The sequence below is a fragment of the Sturnira hondurensis genome, unplaced genomic scaffold (assembly GCF_014824575.4).
Source record: "Sturnira hondurensis isolate 20B ecotype Veracruz unplaced genomic scaffold, ASM1482457v3 Scaffold0019958, whole genome shotgun sequence".
Lineage (NCBI taxonomy): Eukaryota > Metazoa > Chordata > Mammalia > Chiroptera > Phyllostomidae > Sturnira > Sturnira hondurensis.
Genome location: NW_028092589.1, coordinates 5761 through 23081, shown reverse-complemented (window position 1 = coordinate 23081; position 17321 = coordinate 5761). Strand labels below are relative to the sequence as shown.

Genomic DNA, 17321 nt, shown 5'->3' with positions numbered 1-17321 from the left:
GGGCAGAGAAGGCAGGGAAGCAGTGGGCACAGCCTTCCTCACCACCTGGCTGGGGAGATTGACCTGGCCAGGCCAGACCTGTGAAAGTCACCCTGCGGGGAGGGGAGGCAGAAAGGCACCCCTAAGCGGCCAGTACCCACCCCGGAGTGCACCCACCTCACCACCAGGTGGGGACACTTTCACGGGCAAAGTCTGGGAACTGGGTGCTGGGAGGGGAAGACTCCCCTCCGTGCAGTGTCGGTCTGGAGCCGCCTGGTCAGATCCCGGCGCATCTGAGCCCCTGCCCATCGTGGGCGCTGGGACTCCGGGTCGGGGGTGCGGCGAGGCGGGCGGAGGTTTCCGGACCCGGCCCAACTGCTGATCCCGCCCGCCCACCCTCCCGCTTGCCCGCAGCGTGCAGCTCCGCGCGGGGGCTGCCCGGGAGCTGCTTCTCGCTGCCCTGGAGGACCTCAACCAGGAGCAGCTGAAGCGCTTCCGGCACAAGCTGCGGGACGCGCGGGTGGACGGCCGCGGCATCCCCTGGGGCCGGCTGGAGAGGGCGGATGCTGTGGACCTCGCCGACCAGCTGACCCAGTTCTACGGGCCGGAGCCTGCGCTGGACGTGGCCCGCAAGACCCTGAAGAGGGCGGACGCGCGCGACATCGCGGCTTGGCTCAAGGAGCAGCGGCTGCAGCGTGAGCGCCGGGCGGGGGTCGCCGACGGCCTGCCCCTCCATTCCCTACCGTCTGGGTGGAGTCCCGCATGCAGCCGCCCTCCTTTCCGCTTCCCCAGGGAAGCCGGACGCACCCCTCGTCCGCGCAGGCTTCGCCCACAGGTTCCCCGGCCCGAGGCTGGGATCCCCGGGTGCCCCTGGGGGTGGCCACGACCCCCCACTGCACCCCTGCCGCGCGAGTGCCCTGGCCTCACAGCGGGCCTTCCTTTCAGGGCTCGGCCCCAGCTCCGCGGCGCTGCTCTCCGTGTCCGGTAGGTCTCCGGGTGGGAGGCGCAGGCCCTGGGCTGTCCTGGGCGGGAGCACAAGTGCCCTCGAGCCAGTCTGGTCCCCACAGCGGCTCCCAGAGAGCAGCGGGTACGGGAGGGCCCGCGGGCTGGGGCTGCCACGGCGCAGCCTGGGAAATGGGGCCTGGAGGCGGGCGGGGAGCGCAGCGGGCACCGGGGGTCGGCTGGCACAGTCCGCCCCACCCCTGGCCCTGACGGCCCGCCCCCAGAGTACAAGAAGAAATACCGTGAGCACGTGCTGCGGCAACACGCCAAGGTGAAGGAGAGGAACGCCCGCTCCGTGAAGATCTCCAAGCGCTTCACCAAGCTGCTTATAGCGCCGGAGAGCGCGGCCCCGGAGTGCGAGGCCGCGGGGCCGGCGGAGGAGCCGGAGCCGGAGCGCGCCCGGCGCTCAGACACCCACACCTTCAACCGCTTGTTCGGCCGCGACGAGGAGGGCCAGCGGCCGCTGACCGTGGTGCTGCAGGGTCCGGCGGGCATCGGCAAGACCATGGCCGCCAAGAAAATCCTGTACGACTGGGCGGCGGGCAAGCTGTACCAGGGCAAGGTGGACTTCGCCTTCTTCCTGCCCTGCGCGGAGCTGCTGGAGCGGCCCGGCACGTGCAGCCTGGCCGACCTGATCCTGGACCAGTGCCCGGACCGCAGCGCCCCGGTGCGGCAGATGCTCCAGAGGTCGGAGCGGCTGCTCTTCATCCTGGACGGCGCGGACGAGCTGCCGGAGCCCGGGCTGGCGGAGGCGGCACCCTGCACGGACCCCTTCGAGGCCGCAGGCGGCGCGCGGGTCCTGGGCGGTCTCCTGAGCAAGGCGCTCCTGCCCCAGGCCCGCCTGCTGGTGACCACGCGCACCGCCGACCCGGGCAGGCTGCAGGGCCGCCTGCGCTCGCCGCAGTGCGCGGAGGTCTGCGGCTTCTCCGACAAGGACAAGAAGAAATACTTCTACAAGTACTTCCAGGACGAGTGGAGGGCAGAGCGCGCCTACAGCTTCGTGAAGGAGAACGAGACGCTGTTCGCGCTGTGCTTCGTGCCCTTCGTGTGCTGGATTGTGTGCACGGTTCTGCGCCAGCAGCTCGAGCTCGGCCAGGACCTGTCGCGCACCTCCAAGACGACCACCTCCGTGTACCTGCTTTTCATCGTCAGCGTCCTCAGCCCGGCGCCCGCCGAGGACCGACCCCGGCTGCAAGGTGAGCTGCGCAGGCTGTGCCGCCTGGCCCGGGACGGAGTTCTGGGGCGCAGGGCGCATTTCATGGAGATGGATCTGGAAAGACTGCAGCTTTGCGGCTCCAAGGTGCAGACGCTGTTTCTCAGCAAGAAAGAGCTGCCCGGCGTGCTGCAGGCCGAGGTCACCTACCAGTTCATCGACCAGAGCTTCCAGGAGTTCTTTGCCGCGCTCTCCTACTTGCTGGAGGACGAGGGGCCGCCCGGGGTGCCGGCTGGCGGAGTAGAAGAGCTTCTGCGGGGCGACCCCGAGCTGCGCCACCACCTCGCGCTCACCACGCGCTTCCTCTTCGGGCTGCTGAGTGCGGAGAGGCTGCGCGACATCGAGCGCCACTTCGGCTGCGTGGTTTCAGAGCGCATGAAGCAGGATGTCCTGAAGTGGGTGCAGGACCAGGGGCAGAGTCGCCCTAGGGTGCCGCCAGAGGGGGCCGAGGACAGCAGCTCGCTCAAGGGCCCTGGGAGGTCGGAGCCCCAGTCGGAGGAGGAGGAGGAGGAGGAGGAGGAGGAGGAGGCGGCGGCGGCGGAGAAAGAGTTCAACTTCCCGATGGTGCTCCTGTACTGCCTGTACGAGACGCAGGAGGGCGCCTTCGTGCGCCAGGCCCTGCAGGGCCACCCCGAGCTCGCGCTGGAGCACCTGCGCTTGAGCCGCATGGACCTGGCCGTCCTGAGCTACTGCCTGCGGTGCTGCCCGGCCGGACAGGCGCTGCGGCTGGTTAACTGCGCGCTGCCCGCCCCGCAGAAGAAGAAGAAGAAGAAGAGCCTGGTGAAGCGACTGCAGAACAGCCTGAGTGGCAGCTCGTGAGTCTCGGGGCTGGGTCCCCTCCCCCAGGCCTGCTCTGCGGGCCGGGCTCGCCGCCAGGTCCTACCCCCACACCAAAGGCAGGGCTTCAGGGCCGGTTTTGCCCACGCCACTGTGAGGCGGCCACCTTCTCCCCCCGCCCCCGCGCCCTCTCCGTGCCCACCCCCAAGTGCATTGGGGGAGAGCTGCCCGCGCCTGCCTCCTCCGCCAGACCCTCAGCTGCCCCCCGCTCCGGGCGAGGCTGGGCTCCTTGTTCCCCGCACTTAGGCCCCACCCGAAGCTCGTCTGAGAGAACAAATATCGGGGCCCTAGCAGGGGCTTGGAGCGCCACCGCAGGGGCCCGCCTCGCCCCACACTGGGAGCGCGAGCGGCAGGGTCTCACAGCCCCGCACAGCAGGTGGCAGCGGGAGGCGTGTGGGGCCGTGGACAAGAGGGTTCACTTTGGGCTTGGGGTGAGGACGCAGGCAGATCAGACACCCGAGGATCACGGGGAGCAGGGAGGGGCCGAAAGGGGAGGGGGCTTCACCTCTCTCTCTCCCAGCAGTTCTCAAGCCACCACCAGAAAGCTCCAGGCCTCCTCACTGCGCCCACTCTGCGAGGCCCTGACTGACCAGCAGTGTGGGTTGACCAGCCTGACGTGAGTGACCATGCTGCCAGCCCTCTCTCCGGAAGGGACGCAGAGCGGGGTGCCCTGGGAAGGACAGGGGGTGTCCCTGTCTGGGGAGGGCTGATGAGACAGCTGAGGGCCTGGAGCCTCTGGCTTCCAGTAGGAGGGTCGACAGGCTCCGCCCACACGGGGCAGAGGGGCAGAGGTCCCTCACGGGCTTAGGTGCTGGTTAGGAAGGGGGTTGGCCAGGTTCCTGCCAGAGGCAGGGTGCAGCTGAGCACTCCCGGGGGGAGGGGTGCATGGAGGAAGAGCAGAATGCGTTTCCCATCCAAGGGGGGCCGCTCCGCACCATGTGCAACTGCCGAGTGGCCCCTCTGGACTCTCTGGAGCAGCAGCGGAGGCCAGGCTGTGCTCTGCCCCCTTGGGCGAGTCAGTCCCGTGGGAGCACCAGGCCCCTCCCCTGGGAAATGGAGCAGGAGGTCGGCCTCAGAGGGCTGCCGTGAGCGTCAGCGAGGTCCCCAGCATGGCGCTCAGCGCATCCTGGCGTTCCCTGTCGGTGGGCACCCGGCAGGCAAAAGTCAGGGCGACCTGGGAGCTGGTGCGCAGGGGGCTGGAGGAGGAGGGTCGTCCAGTCTGTCAGAGCAACGCGGCAGCTTCTCTCGAACGCAGCGTTTCCGCAGAGCAAACACAGGGAGCTCAACAGCAATCGGCACACCTGCCCCCCTGCCCCACAGCGTTTACTCAGAGCAGCAGAAAGAGCAGAAGCCGCACCCTGCCTGGCACTAGGCACCAGGCAGCCAAACCAAACTTCAGTCACCTTGACTAGAGGGACGAGTGCGTAGAGGTGACGTGCACAGGGAAGAGCCTGCATGGGCTCCCCTGAAGCTCGTGTGCCACCGTGTCCTGGGGGAGACTGTCGTGCAGCCCTGCTCCCAGGGACACCGTGGCGACGAAGGGCCTGGAGGCCACACTGCCAGCACACATCTCCAGAGGGGCCTCGGCCCCGCGGAGCGGGCGGTGGGCAGCTTGCACTGCTGGGGCGCCCTGCGGCAGCTGAGGGGCCTGAGGCAGACCCTGTGCTCTCGGACCCCAGGCTGTCCCGCTGCAGACTCCCAGACTCCGCCTGCCACGACCTGTCCCAGGCCCTGAGGCAGGCCCCCGCCCTGACGGAGCTGGGCCTCCTCCACAATGGACTCAGCGAGGAGGGCCTGCGGGTGCTAAGCGAGGGCCTGGCCTGGCCCAGGTGCCGGGTGCAGACACTCAGGTGAGGCTGGGTTTGGGAGGGGCTTAGGGCAGCAGGGGCCCCCCCAGGGTGGGGATCCCCAGAGGGTCCTGAGCTCAATTGTCCCCCAGACTGCAGCAGCCCGGCCTCCAGGAGGCCCTCCAGCACCTGTTTGCTCTGCTCCGGCAAAGCTCCACCCTGACCACCCTGGATCTAAGCGGCTGCCAGCTGTCGGAGCCCACGGTCACCCACCTGTGTGTGGCCCTGCAGCACCCAGGATGCCGCCTGCAGACCCTCAGGTGCAGGAAGGGCATGGGGACACACCTCTCAAGCCCAGGTTGGGGCGGGCACCTGGGGGCTTCCCCTTGAAGTTGGAGAAGGGCCCCTCCCGGGGTCCCTGGAGACAGCCTCCAAAGCCCTGGCCCAGCCCTGACCTAGACACTCTGCCAGACCAAACGTCCATCTGTGGTCTGGAGCCCATGGCCACAGTCTGGGTCAATGAGACAGCGCCCTCTTACTCCCCAAAGACGACCTCCAGCTCCTGCCTCCTCTCCCCACCTCTGATAGCCCCTGCTGGTTGTCTTTCGTCCCCGAGTCCCTTTGCTGCCCCCTGTTGCTTCCCTGCCACCACCTACCCCCACCCAGGATTCTTCTTCCCTCCCAACCAACACGACCCTTGTCCTGTGTCCATGGCTGCAGTCTGACCTCCGTGGAGCTGAGTGAGCAGTCGCTGGAGGAGCTGCGGGCTGTGAGGACAGCAAAGCCAGGCCTGGTCATCACACACCCAGCACTGGACAGCCACCCTGAGCCTCTCAAGGGATTCAGCACAGCCTTCTGAGGCCCCGAAGGCCAGCGTGACCAGGAGAGCTGCCGTCAGCCCTACGAAGTCAGGCTCCCCGCACTGAGGGAGAGGCCCACATGGACACGATCCCTCTCATGGTCCTGGACAGGGCATAGGGCACGCACTGGGGACAGCCAGAGACCACTCCTCCCCCTAACCTCCATGCTGTCCCCACCCACCTCCCTCTTCTGGGGCCCTCCAGCCACCCCCTTGCTGATGTCCCCGGCAACAGTAACAGTGCCCAGACCCCCAGTGACTGAGCACTTACCACGTGTTGACCTCTTCCCGGTATGCTGGGCACAGAGCGACACCTTCACTGACCCTGTTGCTATCTGCCGTACCAGCCTCATGGACCCACAGTTCTGTCCGCAGCCACTGAGGACCAAGCAGGGGCTGCCCCTTGAGCAGAAGTTGTCCGGTCACCATGCCTCCCCAGGAGTTTGGGTCTTGGCACCAGGAGTGAAGCCATCCCTGAGGCGGTGAGGCTGAGCCCAGAGGGGTCCACAGGCCGTTGAAGGTCTTCGGGCACCGAAACCAGAGCAGAGTGGACAAGGCGGTGGCCCGACTCTAGGGGGCATGGGGGAGTCCATTGAAAATAAAGTCTCCTTTACATTTTTTTAGGATTTTATTTATTTATTTTTTAGAGCCGGGGTGGGAGAAAGAGAGGGAGAGAAACATCAATGTGTGGTTGCCTCTCCTGTGCCCCCAACCAGGGACCTGGCCCGCAACCCAGGCATGTGCCCCGACTGGGAATTGAACCCTCGACTCTTTGGTTCGGCTCAATCCATGGAGCCGCGCCAGCCAGGGCAGCCTTCTTTGCGTTTGTGTGTTGGTTCCCATTGTGTTTGGCCATCTCTCCTTTGGTGTCTGATCCATCTGCGTGAGGCCCCCATTTCAGGGGTGAGAAAACTGAGACTCCAGGGAACAGCCTGGCAGCAGGAACCTCTGAGGCTCAATAGACAAGCCAGCAGTGGACAGCTTTCACGTCCTCAGGCATCCTCTGCTCCACACTGCTGGGCTTGGCTAGCCCCGGAGAACCCCTATCCAAATGGAGGGGGCCCGGGAGACAGCCCCTCCACTCCCCAGGGGACCCGCAATCCCTTTCAAACTCAGTCACTGGCTCCACAGACAGACAAAATCCCTGCTGGAGCTGGCGAGGGGCAGGGAGATGGGCAGCAAACTCACAGCTGGGGCAGGTGGGCGCTGGGGGGTGGGGTGCAGCTCAAAGGGATCGGAGGGGAGGGAAGGGCTTCCTGTTACTGGGAGGGCTGGGGGAAGCATAAGTGGGGACAGGGGCCCCAAGGACACCCTGAGAAAATGTTCCAGGCCATGGACAAGTAGGCTGGCGCCCAGGCCCTGAAGGGGGTGTCTTGGTGAGCTGGGGCTGCTGCGGCAAAACACAGACACTGATAGGTCATGGGCCACAGGGATTTATTCCCCAAAGTCCTGGATGCCGTAAAGTCCAAGGTCAAGGCGCCAGTCAACTCGGTGTCTGGTGAGGACCCTGTTTCTGGTCGCAGGTGACTGTCCTCTCGTTGTCTTCAGGTCGTAGAGGTCTTGTTGCTCTCAAGCCTCTTATAAGGGCACTTGTCCCATTCTTGGTGGTTCTGGACCCGATGGCCTCCGAGAGCCCCCACCTCCAACTGCCATCTCACTGGGGATCAGATGTCAGCAGACAGGCCGATTTGGGGGACACAACCACTCAGTCCGCAGCAGGGAGCAAGCTCAGAATGCCTGAATGCTGCGGAGGCAGAAGGCAGCCAGCTGATGGTGTGCAGTGGGAGAGGAGACCTGGGTGACTGGTCCCCCTGGCGAGGTGGGCACCATGGCATGCTTCTGAGCAGAGGGCATGGTCTGACCTCAGCACTGTTGGGAGGGCAGGGCAGGGCAGGAGCAGAAAGCGTGGAGTGCGCCAGCCCAGGAGACCACAGGGCCTGGGACAGGGAGGGTGGGCAGGCCTGGAAGGCGAGCCTCGTGGGTGGATGTGTGTGGAGGGACACAGGGGGCCAGAGCAGCTGGGTCAGTGGCATGGCCTTGGCCTGTGCTGGGGGAGGCGGGAGGAAGAGCAGTTTCAGGGACGTGTTGAATCTGGGTGTGTCCGGCAGGCAGGGCCAAGGGTGCAGAGCACCCGTGTCACTTGGCTCAGACATTTGGGTATGAGAGACAGGACGGGACAGGCCCGGGGCGGAGCCCGGGAGTCCAGGGGGCGAGTGGGGAGATGGCGGCTGAGAGAAGAGGCCGCAGGGAGCCAGGAGGAGCCGCCCTCAAAGAGAAGGACGCCTGTGCAGGAGGACACGGGGACACGCCCTAGAGGGGCAGACGGGAGGAGAACACCACCGCGAGAGGCCCCAGCGCCTCTCAGGTCCACCCCGGGGAAAGTCTTTGACGGCGGAGTCGATACTGTGTTTCTCACGCAGGCTCCCCGGAGCCCCATCTCCGCACCCTTCACACCCGGTCTGCAGACCCGCGGCCTCCGGTGGGGATGGGGTGTAGCCCAACCCACCGCCCCGAAGTCCCGCCTCCGGCTTGAGCGCAGCCTCTGCCCAGCGGTCGCCTGCCCAGGACCGCCCCGAGGGCGGGGACCGCGGGCCAGTCCGGCCCGTCCCGCGCTGCCCCGGGGGCGGAGAATGAGGGGCCTTCCGGGCGAAAAGGCAGCCACAGGCGACCTCGCCTTTGGGCCCTGGAGCGGCAGCGCCGACCCGGCTAAAGCCGAGGGACACGGCGGGGCTGCGGTGAACCCAGAAACAGCGGCGACCCCTGCTAGGGCCCCAGCAGGGCCCCTCGCTCCCAGCACCCGGGACGCACTCCTTACACCCCGCCCGGCTGCCTTGAGCAGCGAAGTTCGCTGGCGGAAGCCACCTCACTTCCACCGGCCGGGCGGGTTCTGGGGGTGTGGCTTGGAACGGGCTGGTGAGTCAGAGTCTGGGGACTCGGGTGGGTCCCTGGAGATCGGGGAGAGGGGTCCAGGGCTTTTCCTGGGGCGGCTCCAAAGCGGGGGCTCTGAGAACCAGGGCTGGTGGGGTGGTCCACACCCCCCCCACCACCTGCCGCAGGCGTCAGCCAAGTTCCCAGGAGAGGGCTTTGGGGTTAACAGCCTCAGAAGAGGGAGACCTCGCCGGCTGGAGGTCCCCTGACCCCGCCCTTTCCAGGCCCCTCCACTGTGCAAGCCTTTCCATGGCGGACGCCGGTGAAGACCCCACCGTATTCACTGCCCACTCTCTGCCCAGTGACCGCCGGCTCTGGGCCAGCGTGACTAATGCATACTTGGGCACACGGGTCTACCACGACACACTGCACGTGAGTGGCGTATACAATGGGGCTTTGGGCGACACGCACAGGGCCGTTCTGCCCAGTCCCCTCAACATCCAGCTGGAGGCCCCCGCAGGACCAGGAGAGCAGCTGACCACAACCTTCGTCCTGGACACTAACACAGGTAGCTGCCACTGTTCCAGGTCCGGGGGTGGAGAGGCCACAGGAACCCCACCCTGGCATCGCCTACCTCGGTCCACCCGGCCCAGGGAAAGGAGGGCAGGGTGGGGTGGGATCGGGGCTCCCGGTCAGATGGTCCTGCCGGCCCGGTGCAGCTGCCACTTCTTGCCCAGGGCAGGCGGGCTGCAGAGGGGTTCCCCTCACTGAGGGGGAGGGGGAAGCCACTTCCAGGGCCGGAAGGCCCTGAGCTTAGTAACTGTGCGTGGGCCCTCTGTGGGGCAGGCCTGCCACTCGCCCGTCGTCCCCCCGCCCCCCCCCCCCAGGCTCCTTTCTGCATACCCTGGAGGACTCCAGCTTCCGGGCCATTCAGCGCATCTATGCCCACCGCACGCTGCCGCACGTGCTGGCCTGCGGTGTGTCTGTCACCCGCCTGGCTCCCGGGAGCCAGCCCATCACCGTGACGCTGCGGTCTGCCTTCTCCCCAGAAAGCCCGGACTTGGCCCTGCGTCTGGGGCCCGACTGGCAGGGAGCCCGGTAAGGAGGGGGCTGGGGGCCAAGCCAGGGGGCCGGGAGGAAGCCTGTCCCTGAGATGCAGCCTGCCCCTGCAGGTACCTGTATGGCCACACACTCACTCCTGAGAAGCCGGGGGCACCCCAGCAGGAGGTGCACATGCTGTGGACACCAGCACCCCCGATCCTGACCCTGGGGGAAGGCCAGCATCACAGGACCTGGGAATTCCTGGCCGTGGTGGGCGGCAGCCAGGCCGAGGCCCAGGCCTGCCTCGCTGAGGCACTGCAGCTGCGGGCCAGCGGAGCCCTGTACACTGTCCATGCCCAGGCCTGGGCCCAGCTTTGGGACAGCTGTGGCCTGGATGTGGTGGGGCCCCTGCCCCTGCGCCAGGCCCTGCGAGGCGCCCTCTACTACCTGCTCAGTGCCCTGCCTGAGCCCGGGGCCCCAGGATTTGTCTGCCACGGACTCAGCCCCGGAGGGCTCTCCAATGGGAGCTGTGAGGAATGCTACTGGGGCCATGTGTTCTGGGACCAGGTGTGCACCGTCCACCCCACACGCATCTGCCGCAGGGTGGGCGGCACATGGGCCTGGAGGGTCCTGTGGCTAAGGGCACAGGCATGCTGCTGCCTCTGCCTGCCTGGGGCAGGGGCTGTGGTTGGGGAAGCCTGGGGGCCAAGGCAAAAGGGAAGGCTTCCTGGAGAAGGCATTGTTTCCGCCAAAGGGTGTGTGGGCATTTGATGGAAAAGCGACTCGGGCAAGGGGACGAGAGGGCACGAAGTCCCAGAACCGGGAGGGTGCACGGCATCTGGCCAAGGCAGGGAGAGGGGGCAGGAAGAACCGTTGCAGGGAGGCTGCAGGAGCCGTGAATCCCGAGTGCCGGGGACAGGTGTGTGTTCTGGAAAGGCCCTCATAGCAGCTAAGGGAGCATGGATGGAGGAGGGCAAGGAGCAGGAGCCTGGAGAAGCTGGGACTTGGTGACCAGTGGTCATGGGAGGGTCCAGAGAGCTGGTGCTGTGACCCCCACTTTGGGGCCACTTTTATTGTGGGGCTGGGGGAGGCTGAGGCATTCCCTGCAGGGCATGCAGCCAGTGGGCAACGGAGCAGCTTCCCCTCCAGGCTGCCCACACCCAGCTTCTGGCCTAAACGTCAGGCCAGTCCCAGATGCCCACTGGGGAGACGAAGTGCTGGGGTGGGGACCAGGGGATCTAAGCTGGAGATGGGGGAGTGTGGTGGGCCAGCGGTGGTGGTGGGGCCCTGGGCAGGCCCAGTGGCCAGCAAGGAGCTGGCTGTCTCTGAGGCCCACCAGGGCAGAACAAGTGTGGGGAGAAGGCCGGCAGAGCTGGAGGACAAGGGACCCTTTGGCTGTGCTCTCAGGATCTCTGGATGTTCCCGAATGTCCTCATGTTCCAGCCAGAGGCTGCCAGGGCTCTCCTGCAGTACCGCATCCAGACACTTGGTGGAGCCCTGGACAACGCCCGGAACCTGGGCTACCAGGTGAGGGGGCCTGCACACCCTGCCACAGGGCTTCTTTCCGGGCGGGACAGGGTGTCCTGCATTCTCACAGCCTGCATCCTGCAGGCGGGACAACAGTCTGGCTGGGCCCCAGCTGGGGCAGCCAGGCCCCCTGAGAACAGTCACCCTCAACTGTCAGGGAGCCAAGTTCGCCTGGGAGAGCGCGGGTTCTGGCCTGGAGGTCTGTCCGGAGGACATTTACGGGACCCAGGAAGTCCACATCAATGGGGCTGTGGCGCTGGCCTTCCAGCTGTACCAGCACAGCACCCAGGTGAGGTGTTGCTGTGGGCCCAGCTGGGCTGCAGCCCGTCCAGGCGTCTGGAGCCTTCACATCGGGGCGCTTGAACGGAGGGGCATTGGCAGGAAATGCAGTGACCACTGGGAACCAGCACCATGGGTCTCAGGGCCCTGCTCCGCCCTGCCCTCCCCCAGGACCTGCGGCTCTTCCAGGAGGCTGGTGGCTGGGATGTGGTCAGTGCTGTGGCAGAGTTCTGGTGCAGCCGTGTCGAGTGGAGCCCCGCAGAGGAGAAGTACCACCTGAAGGGTGCGGGCGTGGGGCAGGGGGACGCTCCTCCGTTCGGTTCTGCGTGTGACTCACGGTGCCTGCGGTGGCCAGCCCACACTGAGTACCACCCTGCCCTTGGCGTCCAGGAGTCATGCCCCCCGATGAGTACCACTCAGGAGTCACCAACTCTGTGTACACCAACGTCCTGGCCCGGAACAGGTCAGACCCCAGCCCCTGCCCCGCCCAGCATGCAGGGGCCACCAGGTGAGCTCGGGCTGCAGCCCTCTCTCCCCACCTCTGTGCTAGCCTGCGCTTTGCTGCTGCCCTGGCCCAGGACCTGGGTCAGCCCGTCCCCAGGCAGTGGCTAGAGGTGGCTGATAAGATCAAGGTGCCCTTTGACGTGACTCGGAACTTCCATCCTGAGTTTGATGGGTATGAACTTGGTGAGTGGACTCGGCCCCTTTGAGGCCCCTTCCCGACCCCAAGTCCCTGGCTGCCTCCCCCATCAGCAGCCCCCATGCCCCCCCAGGAGAGGAGGTGAAGCAGGCAGATGTCGTGCTCCTGGGTTACCCCGTCCCCTTCTCTCTGAGTCCTCAAGTTCGCAGGAACAACCTGGAGGTTTATGAGGCCGTGACATCTCCCCGGGGCCCTGCTATGACCTGGGTAAGACTGGTGGCAGTCCTCACAGCGGTCTGGCCCTGCCCCACCCTGCCCACCTCAGCCTTCCTGCCCCATGCAGTGGACCTCACCTCAGCATGTCCTCTGACCTCTGACCCCAGAGCATGTTTGCTGTGGGCTGGATGGAGCTGAAGGAGCCCCGGAGGGCGTGGGACCTCCTGCAAAGGAGCTTCGCCAACATCACGGAGCCCTTCAAGGCCAGCCTGGTCCCGGCCCCACCTGCCTCTTCCTCAGACGCCCTGGGCCGTGGGGGTGGGAGCCCAGCTTCGGGGGTCACTGCCCTGGCAATTCCCACCTGACCTTCCAGGGATAGGGATAGTGGCCTCAGGAGACCTGTGCCCTGGGGACCCTGGCCCTGACAACCTTGACCCTGCAGGTGTGGACGGAGAATGCGGATGGGTCCGGGGCCGTGAACTTCCTGACGGGCATGGGGGGCTTCCTGCAGGCGGCACTCTTCGGGTTCACAGGGTTCAGGTGAGTGGGCCAACCAGCAGGAGGCGGTCGCCGGCCCTGCCTGCCCAACACACAGAGCCGCCTCCTCCTCCCAGGATCACCAGAGCTGGTGTGACCTTTGACCCCATGTGTCCAGCGGAGGTCTCTGGTGTGTGTGTCTCTGGCATCTCTTACCTGGGGAACAAGCTCGACTTCTCCTTCTCCGAGGGCTCAGTGACGGTCGAGGTCAGGACCCGGGCAGGGCCCCAGGCACCTCTGCTGGAGGTGGAGCTGTGGCCGTCAGGGGACCGGCTGCCTCTGCCCCCAGGTAGGCCCCTGCCTCCGACCCACGCTGGGGCCCATGACCCCAGGTGTGTGCCCTCACCCCTCGGTGGCCCCTCTTCCACAGGACACAAGGTCTCCTTCCCCTGCTCTGCCGGCCGGATACAAAGCTCGGTCTCGTAGGACGAAGCAGCAGCAAGTGCTGCTCCAAGAAAACCCCGGGAGAGATTGTTGCAGACGTTGGAGCCGCCCCTCTGGGACCCTGGGCCCTCTAGACCCACAGAGTCCCTCACAGGGCCCTGAGGTCCTGCCCGTGAGCCGGCGGTGCTGTGGGCTTTAGGGACACCTCTGGGGTGCTCCCCTCTGGCACTCCCTGTGCGGGGCCCCCGGTGGGCTGCACCTGCGCTTCATGGACGCGGTCCCAGCCCACCGTCCGACACCCACCCACCCTCCCTCCCACCTGGCAGCCAGGTTCCTAGGCTCCAGGCAAGGTCTGGGTTCTGTGGCCCGAAGTGCGAGACTCTCCACGGAAAGCCCCACGGACAGGGGCTTCCCCGCGGCCTCCTGCACCAGCAGGTCTGCGCCTGCTCCTTGGGGCTGACACCCGCACCTGCCGTGACCCCCAGGAGGGGTGGGGAGCGTGGGCACCCTGCGGCAGGGGCAGAGGCAGGCCGGCCCTGCTGCGTGTGGGAGGCGGCAGGGTGAGGGCCGTGGTGGGGACTCGCTCGGCTGCATCTCCCTGAGGCTCAGCGGCAGCTTCGCCAGAGAACTTTGTGTGTCGTGGCCGCACTGAGGGCCGTCCTGCTTGGGCCCAGGTGCCCTTGGCTGTTGTGGGGGCTCGGCGTCCTCAGCCCTTGACTCTGGGCCGCCTCAGTCAGGTTGGACAGCCCCCGTCACATGCCCTTCCTCAGCCGAGTGGGGTGTGGAGCAAGCCCCCGTATCTTCTCTTCGACGGCCAGAGGGCCGAGCCCAGCGTGCCTGGGTTCAGAGCTGTGGCCCTGGGCCCACCCATCTTGGGAAGGCTGCCTTGCACAAGTGCTGCCCAATTAAAGTCGGGGCCGGAATGGGCCCTGTCTGCCGTGAGGAGTGAGGGTGCGTGGTGGACAACTCGCTCACTCGGTGCTGGTAGCTGGGTCCTGACGCCTGCCCCTCCCACCCTCCTCCCTGTGGCCACCTGCGTTCTAGCCGTCGGGGCTCCCAGTTCACCAAGAAGCAGCCACTGGGCAGGTGAACTGCGGTGTGCAGGGGGTGGGTGGAGGCGTGGGGGATCCCAGGCCTGTCTGTGGCTATGGGGCAGGGTGGGAGGCAGCACACAGCACAGAGTGGCCTCCGAGGAGGTGGCCAAGTTGCACACACCAGCACTGGCTCCTGAGGCCCTTGGTGGGGCTTCCGGGTGCCCACAGGCTCTCCCTCCCCAGCGAGGCCCCCACAGGTCTGCTGAAGCAGCTGAGGCTGTCCCAGGCAGCAGCCCTGGAGCCGGGCAGGCAAGCAGACCTCCACCCCCAACCCAGGCAGAGTGGACAGGCAAAGGGGACTGTGCTGACCCAGCGTGGTCCTGTTGCACATGCACACCACCTGTGTGTGGCCACCTGTGTCGATGACAGGGCGACCCTCAGAGGGACAGTGGGTGGCCATGCACATGTGCCGGGCTGAGGGCCCATGGTAGCCAGAGGCCCAAGCTGGACTGGGGTCCCTTGGCCTGCCCAGGACACAGACTGGTGCCCTCCCCCTGCCTGGCTTGGCCGCAGCACCTGGGCACGGGCTGGACGACCTTCGCTTCCCCCACGACCCCCAGCCCATCCCGTGCTGGGGACCTGAACCTGGCCACACACAGGCTGACCCCTGCTCCCAGCCTCTCCATCCAGCAGGCTGGTTCCTTCTCGAGCCAAACCTGGATCTCAGGGTTGGCAGGCAGTCTCCATCCTGGGCCATACACGGGCCCACGGTCCTTGTCTTTGGTCCAGTGTGGGATCTGCGCCCGGCCCGGCCAGCCCTGTGCTGGCTCAGGGCAGCATGCACCACACTCCTGGGCTGGGGGCAGGGCACTGTCTTGCCTCCACACTAGAGCCAGCTGGGCCAGCTGCTGGGGGTCACAGGGGGTGGGGGAGGCTTTGGGGATTCCAAGTACAGCAAGCAGACCTCCACCCCCACCCCAGGCAGAGTGGACAGGCAAAGGGGGCTCCCTGGGGACAGAGGGGACCTGGGGTGGGGTGCTCACAACGTTGAGCTGCCCTGTGCTTATGACTCTGCAATTAGCCTGCCCTGTCATTGGCACGTCCACAGCGAGGCCCAGGGGACCTCCCCCCAGCCACACAGGGTGTGTGCGTGTGTTTCGTGCCCCCCGCCCCAGCCAGACGGCTATTCCAGGGGGTGCAAACGGTGGGGGAAGGCAGGGACACACATGGCACTAAGGATGCTCAGAAAATGTCCTCACTCCCCAGTGTCTGCTCGGCACAGCCTTGTGGTGGGGGTGTGGTCCCATCTGCATGAGTGTGTGAGTGTGTGGTGTGTGTCTTTGTGTCCAGCCCCACTGACCCTGTGACCCAAAGAAGGAGATAAGCACACACTCAACCCCCAGACAGGAACACACAGGAGAGACCTTGCCGGCCTTGCACACAGACACACATACACACGCACGCACTCGCAGCCAGGGTGGGCATGCATGGAATCAGGAAGGCACACCACACATGTTCTGGAAGACAGGCCACTAAACCATGGTGTCCAGCAGGGCAGGCAGATGAAAGGGTTGCATTCCCAAATTTAACTCCAAAATACTCGGGCGCCTCCGCCCAGAAGCCACAGGCCACCCAGTGCCCAGGGGACAGAGACCACGGCCAAAAGCAGAACATTCAGAATAGCCATCCTGCTGGGGTCCATCCAGGGCAGCTGGCTGGGGCGACCCTAGGGGCCTGTCCCCTCAGAAGGACACCTGCCTGTGCCCCAGCCACGCACCAGGCCAGGCTGGCACTTCGTGGAACCAAAAGCACCTTTAATCGTAGAACCAGGCAGGGCCTGGGGAGTGGGGGGAGAGGTGTCCAGCGGGGACAGGAGTAGGTAGGGGACCAGGGACCATCGAGGTTCGGGCGAGGCCCCCGGGGCCCCATGAGGGGAACTTTCGTGGTCATGAAGTATGCAGCGGGGGGTGGGCCTCAGGCCAGGAGGTCAGGGGGCAGCCCAGCCACTCAGTCATAGTCCGAGTCCTCGAACTTGGTGCTGAAGAAGGCGGCCGAGTCCCGGGCCAGCCGGGACAGGTGCAGGGCGCCGGTCACCACCAGCGCCAGCAGCAGTAGGGGTGGCACCAGGGCCCACATGGCGGCCAGGATGTTATAGCACTTGGCCCTGGAGCCCAGGCGCTGGGCCTCCTCCAGGTCTCCAGCCACCTTCTGGTCTCTGGCCTGCAGAGGGCAGCAGGGTCAGGTCCCTTCCTGTGCTGGGGCCCCGGGGGGGAGGTGGGGGCCCCCTCCACCCCAGGCAGCACTAGGTCCACACCTCAGAGGGCCATGCTGAACCCCAAATCTGAATGCTGGTATGTGGCCTGCGGGGACATTGCCCTGGGCTCACCCCTCCCTTCACTGTTGCCAGCTGGACACAGGGGTGTGGCCCTAAAGGGGGCTCCGCCTGAGGGGAGGCTGGGAGGGTCCCCCGACTTCTCACAGGCCAGTGCAAGCCCCAAGCCTCCAGAGGCCTTCAGGTGGGAAGTCATTTATGAGAGGCGCACCGGCCTCAGTGGGCAGCTCGGGCACTCAGGAGCCCCTCTGGTTCCCTGCCAGCGACCCGCCCCCCACCCCTGGCACACCACAGCCCGTGCCCACCTTGATGGAGTAGGCCAGCGCCAGGAAGCCCAGGCAGCACAGGTTCAGGTAAAGGGTGCTGAACAGCGACCAGATCAAGTGGTCTCGTGGGGGTGCGTGCGGCGGCCCCAGGGCCACGGCCGTGTGGGCAGCGCTGGCAGCCGTGCGGGGCTTCGGGGCCCCAGAGTCCTCGCGGGGGTAGGCGGTGTCCATGGGTTCCAGCGCCGTCGCCGCCGCCGCTCTCCACTCCCGGTAGGAGGGGGGCCCAGGGCCGCTTATACCCGCTGCCTCCCGCCAGTCCAGGGCTGCTGCTAAATATAACGACAAATGACAGCCCGCAGTACCAGCCACGGAGCAACGCGCCCCGCCCGCCCACGAGATCCGTAGGGGGCCTGGGACGGGGCTGCAGGACCCCACACCCCAGTGCCCAGAGTCCCCCCACCGTGGATGACCCTGCGGAAGCCGCACAGTGCCCTGCAGAGATCCCCCCTCTGCGCACCCT

At 66.4% G+C, this 17321-nt stretch overlaps 3 protein-coding genes across 5 annotated transcripts; 2 read left to right on the top strand and 1 right to left on the bottom strand.

The window, feature by feature from the left end:
• Positions 1 to 382: 382 nt before the first annotated feature.
• On the top strand, positions 383 to 6299 carry NLRP6 (NLR family pyrin domain containing 6; the record flags this gene model as incomplete). The annotated part of the gene is made up of 7 exons (XM_037028466.1): positions 383 to 674; positions 925 to 963; positions 1206 to 3009; positions 3555 to 3647; positions 4711 to 4881; positions 4971 to 5138; positions 5539 to 6299. Coding segments are annotated over 7 exons (2706 nt in total), but the record flags the coding sequence as incomplete, so codon positions are not given.
• A 1956-nt stretch (positions 6300 to 8255) lies between these two features.
• PGGHG (protein-glucosylgalactosylhydroxylysine glucosidase) lies at positions 8256 to 14115 on the top strand. 3 transcript variants are annotated; one of them, XM_037028468.1, is made up of 14 exons: positions 8256 to 8412; positions 8830 to 9113; positions 9433 to 9643; positions 9718 to 10189; positions 10994 to 11113; positions 11271 to 11402; positions 11564 to 11675; positions 11783 to 11855; positions 11943 to 12079; positions 12166 to 12299; positions 12416 to 12511; positions 12691 to 12788; positions 12863 to 13074; positions 13156 to 14115. In XM_037028468.1, exons 2-14 carry the CDS (start codon positions 8855 to 8857, stop codon positions 13209 to 13211), a joined length of 2112 nt encoding a protein of 703 aa, XP_036884363.1. In that variant the 5' UTR covers positions 8256 to 8412; positions 8830 to 8854; the 3' UTR covers positions 13212 to 14115. The 3 variants fall into 3 exon arrangements, with proteins under 3 accessions (XP_036884363.1, XP_036884362.1, XP_036884364.1); XM_037028467.1 differs by having other exon boundaries at positions 8257 to 8590; XM_037028469.1 differs by having other exon boundaries at positions 8260 to 8590; positions 9718 to 10153.
• Positions 14116 to 16148: 2033 nt separating this feature from the next.
• Positions 16149 to 17046, bottom strand: IFITM5 (interferon induced transmembrane protein 5). The gene is made up of 2 exons (XM_037028470.1): positions 16841 to 17046; positions 16149 to 16423 (listed from the first exon to the last, which is right to left on the bottom strand). Exons 1-2 carry the CDS (start codon positions 17030 to 17032, stop codon positions 16211 to 16213), a joined length of 405 nt encoding a protein of 134 aa, XP_036884365.1. The 5' UTR covers positions 17033 to 17046; the 3' UTR covers positions 16149 to 16210.
• Positions 17047 to 17321: the final 275 nt, after the last annotated feature.